The sequence below is a fragment of the Conger conger genome, chromosome 5 (genome assembly GCF_963514075.1).
Source record: "Conger conger chromosome 5, fConCon1.1, whole genome shotgun sequence".
Lineage (NCBI taxonomy): Eukaryota > Metazoa > Chordata > Actinopteri > Anguilliformes > Congridae > Conger > Conger conger.
The window spans coordinates 40,010,277-40,015,132 of record NC_083764.1 but is presented as its reverse complement, the minus strand read 5'-3'; the positions used below and the strand labels follow the sequence as shown (position 1 = coordinate 40,015,132).

Below are 4,856 nucleotides of genomic sequence, written 5' to 3'. Positions count from 1 at the left end.
CTACAGACAAGGCACATAGAATCTGAGCATCCATCCCAGCCCTGGAATACCACCCATATTAATGTATAACCAAAGGATGAAAGTCAGCACTGGTGCCAGACAGTATGTACAAAGGAAAAAAGAGTTGAATGCCCCCTTGATACGTAATATGATTAGCCTAACAGGTCAAATACTGTTTATGGTATGGGTAATAAAGTTGTTTTGGGAGCATTAAACTGTGCACAGGAAATTTGAAATTTCAAAATACTGTTCACATGAGAGGAAACGGAGCCACTCTCTAAATATAAAAATGGAAATCTTTATTTACATGTCTGGCACATTCAACATCTCCCTGCTACCCAGCTATACACTTCTGCTTCTTTTGATGTCCACTGCAGCTGAAAAACGTTCCACTTGTCATTCTGAAGGCGAGAAGCGTCGGGCAGACTGAAAGGAAGACGCTGTCCAGAGGACAGGGTTCAGAATGCCAGCTTCTTCATGAGAAGGTAGACCCGAGAGTCCACTTCAAACCCGTGCAGGTTGTTGGCATCCCCCTGCAGTCGCATTAGCAATCCCCCATAGGACACATAGGCAGAACTGGAAAGAGAGACAGAAAGTGCTAGAAATATAAAGCAGACAGATGATCCTTCCTTGGCAATCTAAAAGCTTCAAAATGAGGAAATAAATTCTGAAAATGATTGTCCATTATTAATAGTATATTGCTGTTGGCAGCCAAATGGAAAAAGGGGCAGTTTCTAATGAAGACAGACTAATGTTTCTGTGGTTGTGCCATTGTTAAGAATATTATTATAATGTGCTTCTTTTTGTATTCACTGTGGCAATACAGTCGAACCTCAGAGATCTGAACTTCAGAGAAGTGAAAAGTCCAGTCAACCGAAAAGGGTATGGAATCGGAACTCATTTTAAATGCAGCAAAGATCTCGTCGCACTGATGACTTCCGTTGCGATTCCTGTTCATTCACCAGAATGTGAAACCATGCTTTGCCAATGTCACTATGGATTTGTTTTTGATTTGACTCTTTTACAAGTTTACAATGTTTGCCTATTGTTTGTTACTTTATTGCACTTTATATGAGAGTTACTGCTAGGGCAAATGCCATTGACTCCAAATAAATTGAACTGAAATAAATCATAAAAATTTCAGTGTTCCGAACTACCTTCATTCGGTCTGTATGTACATTGCCTGGTCAGGTCCAGAATTATTGGCACCCATGATAAACATGCACCAAAAATACTGTTAACTAAAAATAATCCAGTTATTTAGACAAACCCACTTTTACACTCCCCGAGCACTTTATTAGGTATTTATTAGACTTTTTTAGACTTCTACTGCTGTAGCCTATCCACTTAAGAGTTATGATGCGTTGTGTGTTCAGAGATGCTCTTCTACATACCACTGTTGTAATGTGTGGTTATTTGCATTACTTCCAGTCAGCTTTGACCAGTCTGGCCCTTCTCCTCTGACCTCTCTGATTAACAAGGATTTCTTCTTTTTTTTCACCATTCTATGCAAACTCTAGAGACGTGTGTGTGTGAAAATCCCAGGAGATCAGCAGTTTGTGAGATACTGAAACTACCTGTCAGCCACCAAAAATCATTCCACAGTCAGTCACTTAGATCAAATTTTTTTCCCCATTCTAATGATTGATGTGAACATGGAGCTCCTGACCCGTATCTACATGATTGTATCCATTGCACTGCTGCCACAGAATTGGCTGATTAGATAATCGCATGAATAAGTAGGTGTAATAAAGTAATATTTTTCCTAATAAAGTGCTCGGTGAGTGAATTTTCCAACATGTGTACAGTAGTGTGCATCATTAATGACTGAATGGAATCAACCAGTCTTTTCAAATGAAAAATGTAGCCATTTCCCCAAAAAACAGGTTTCACAATTATTGGCCCCGTTGGTTTAATAGTTTGTGCAAAGATCCCTGACATATATATAAGTCTTTTCCTATATTTTGTGATATCAGAGAACACATTTGAAATTATTTCTGACCATTCCTTCATGCAGAACTTTTCAGAATCATTGATATCAATGGGTTTGCGCATATGACCCCCTGCAGTTTTTTTTAAGGGATTCTAGTCTGAGAGGGATTCAAGAGACAGCCATTGCAGAACATGGATGTTGTTTTCACTAAACCATTTTTGAGTACATTTTGATGCATTTTGCAGTCCTGCTGCACATTGACCAAGTCTCAGCTTCCTAGGAGAGATTTTCTGCCAAGATTCCCTGGTACTTTGCTGAATTAACTGACATGAGTAAATGTATGGATAGAAAAGTACATAATTTTGATATGTCTGAACATATAACACCCTATATTATTAAACATTGGATATGATGTTTTTAACCTGTTGAAGAACGTATACACTTGTAAGTCTTTGGACTAAAAGCATAGGCAAAATGACAAAAATGAATGAAAATGTAGATTATTATGTGCCGTATAATATATGCATCAGTTTTCTTAAGGGTGCCAATAGTTCTGGAGCTGACAGTATATCATGCCAATAATGCAGGGAAGTTCAACTAAAGTTCTGGAGTGCCACGCCATTTTCGTGGGTTCCTTTCAAATCAGCAGACAATCTCGGCCTTAGAAATAAAACACTCTTTTGCAAATGACTAGAATCACTAACTTTGTTAACTAAGTGTTGAAACATACACAAACAGCAGACACTGCATGAGCGAGGGCATAAGACTCCTGACATAAAGAATTTCGAAATTAAATGAAAGGAACAAAATAAATACATCAAACGAAGACTAATTTACCGAGCTGAACCATGAACGGGTGTGGAAAACAGTGAAGGACGGGACACTTACAGACGTGTGGCAGCCTCTGTTGAAGTCTCATCTCCTTCGATCTTGTACACCTTGCCGTACATCACATAATCAAACTGGTCCGCTCTGCCAGGAAGACCCAGAAGACATTTCAACAGGCGGCTACTCAAAACGCACAACACGCAAGCACAGTCACGGCTAGGCTACAAATCACATATTAAAAAGGAAAAAATGATCACGGCACAGTTATGCTGCACACTCGGGGTGAATTGTCATGGCTAGGCTAAAAATCACATATTAAAAAGAAAAACTCATCACAGCACACTTAAGCTGCATATACTCAGGGTAAAATGTCATGGCTAGGCTAAAAATCACACCTGGATGGCCGGTCATCCTGAGGATTGTACTCTCCATCATCCGGTGTGCCGTCTTCATACAAGGTGCTCGCTATCACCAGTCTAAACTTGTCCCCTGTTACCAGATGACAACAGTTAAAGTAATACTGGAGAAAGCCAAGAATTATAAACATACTCCCAATTTATTTTGTCCGGCTTTTAACATCAATTTATGTTTTACAAGTATTAGTATTCATTTGGCTTGACAGCTGAATCGGTCACAATCACCATCCCCATGAACCCCTCCCAGCCAATCTCCTCAATTCCATGGACAACATTTTTTTTAAATGCTTAAGTTAATCAGTGCTTTTATGCAGCATTCACTTTACACTCACAAACTAAACATGAATTTAGTTATGGCACTTTCCACATACACAGTGTTACTGCATGAACTGTAATTCGATTTTTTAAAGACAAAGTTCAGTGGCACCACTGCGCTGAAGCGAACATGTAGTAAAATGTTTCCAGAATAATTTACTGAGGGACCAGTCTTATAATATAATAATTATTACATTAATTCTGCTCATCCTAATGGCTAAAAGTGGCATCCCAATGGGTACACATCCTGTAGTTTGATAAATGGACAATACCGTTTCCCTACCTCAGGATGAGGCAAGTGAGCGCATGGTTTGATTTGCTCATCTCTCCCTTACCCACCCGTCACTCTCTCCCTCTTTCTCTTACCCAGGTCCACAGGATAGATCTGAATGTTCACATCAAGAATGAGGTCCATCTTGAAAGATTCACTCTCACAATGTAGACGTGACACTAGGGCAAAGACAGAAACACCGGGACTCACTGTAATGAGAAGACACAAAGAGAAGCCCAAAACACCCAGTTGACAATCCAGCGGTCTCACCTCTGTCAAACTTCTTCCCATCAGGATCGATATCTTTCACGTCAAAGATGTCCTCAAACAGGATTCCTGCCATGTCTTCTCGGATTCAAGGCCACACAACTCCACAAGACTGCGGTATAGGTGTTGCTCTTCTATCCTCAATTGAGAAGCAAGTACTGTATGGAAGTTACACAAAACTAAATTCAAGATGTGGGTTTCAAAACATGAAATAACAAAATAGCACACACAAACATAACCACAAAACACAGGTCAGCAAACTACAAAATTAACGTTACACTAATCCAAAATGCGAATCTTCAAGGAACGAAAAGTTATGGATAAGTCACATTAGACCGTGTTTACACAATTATGGCAAATAGCTGACTAGCTAACGATAACTAGCTAGCAAATACTATTACTATACTACTATTAAGAAAAAAATATATTGAGAAGTTACTTCGTTCTCGTAGTTGGTTTTGCACTACTTGCAGCAAAAAAACCTTACAGTACGTCAGTTGTAGCAGTCAATATAAACTAACTCTGTAAACATTACCTAGCTAAATTAGAAAGATACCTTTCTCCGCAATCTAGTTTTCCAGGTCGGTCTTGGCTTAGCTAAAGCTTGTTTTATTTCGTTTTGTTTTTTCAGTACACACAAGTTGCTAGTGAAATCTAAGATCATAACAAAACAGCATCCAAAAAGGTTTCATTCATTCATTCTGCAACGTGCTGAAACTTTTTCAGCCTCCAACACTGATGAAATTTTAGTTCCGGGCGAACAATACTGCACCGGAAACGAATGTTTCACAAAAACACGTGTTCAGTCTCTAGCATGGTCGCGGTG

The 4,856-nt window shown here is 39.2% G+C and overlaps 1 protein-coding gene across 2 annotated transcripts; it reads right to left on the bottom strand.

The window, feature by feature from the left end:
* Positions 1–285: 285 nt before the first annotated feature.
* polr2h (RNA polymerase II, I and III subunit H) lies at positions 286–4,848 on the bottom strand. 2 transcript variants are annotated; one of them, XM_061242590.1, is made up of 6 exons: positions 4,566–4,848; positions 4,034–4,188; positions 3,859–3,942; positions 3,157–3,250; positions 2,822–2,905; positions 286–576 (listed from the first exon to the last, which is right to left on the bottom strand). In XM_061242590.1, exons 2-6 carry the CDS (start codon positions 4,104–4,106, stop codon positions 459–461), a joined length of 453 nt encoding a protein of 150 aa, XP_061098574.1. In that variant the 5' UTR covers positions 4,107–4,188; positions 4,566–4,848; the 3' UTR covers positions 286–458. The 2 variants fall into 2 exon arrangements, with proteins under 2 accessions (XP_061098574.1, XP_061098573.1); XM_061242589.1 differs by having other exon boundaries at positions 4,587–4,846.
* Between the last annotated feature and the right edge of the window lie 8 nt (positions 4,849–4,856).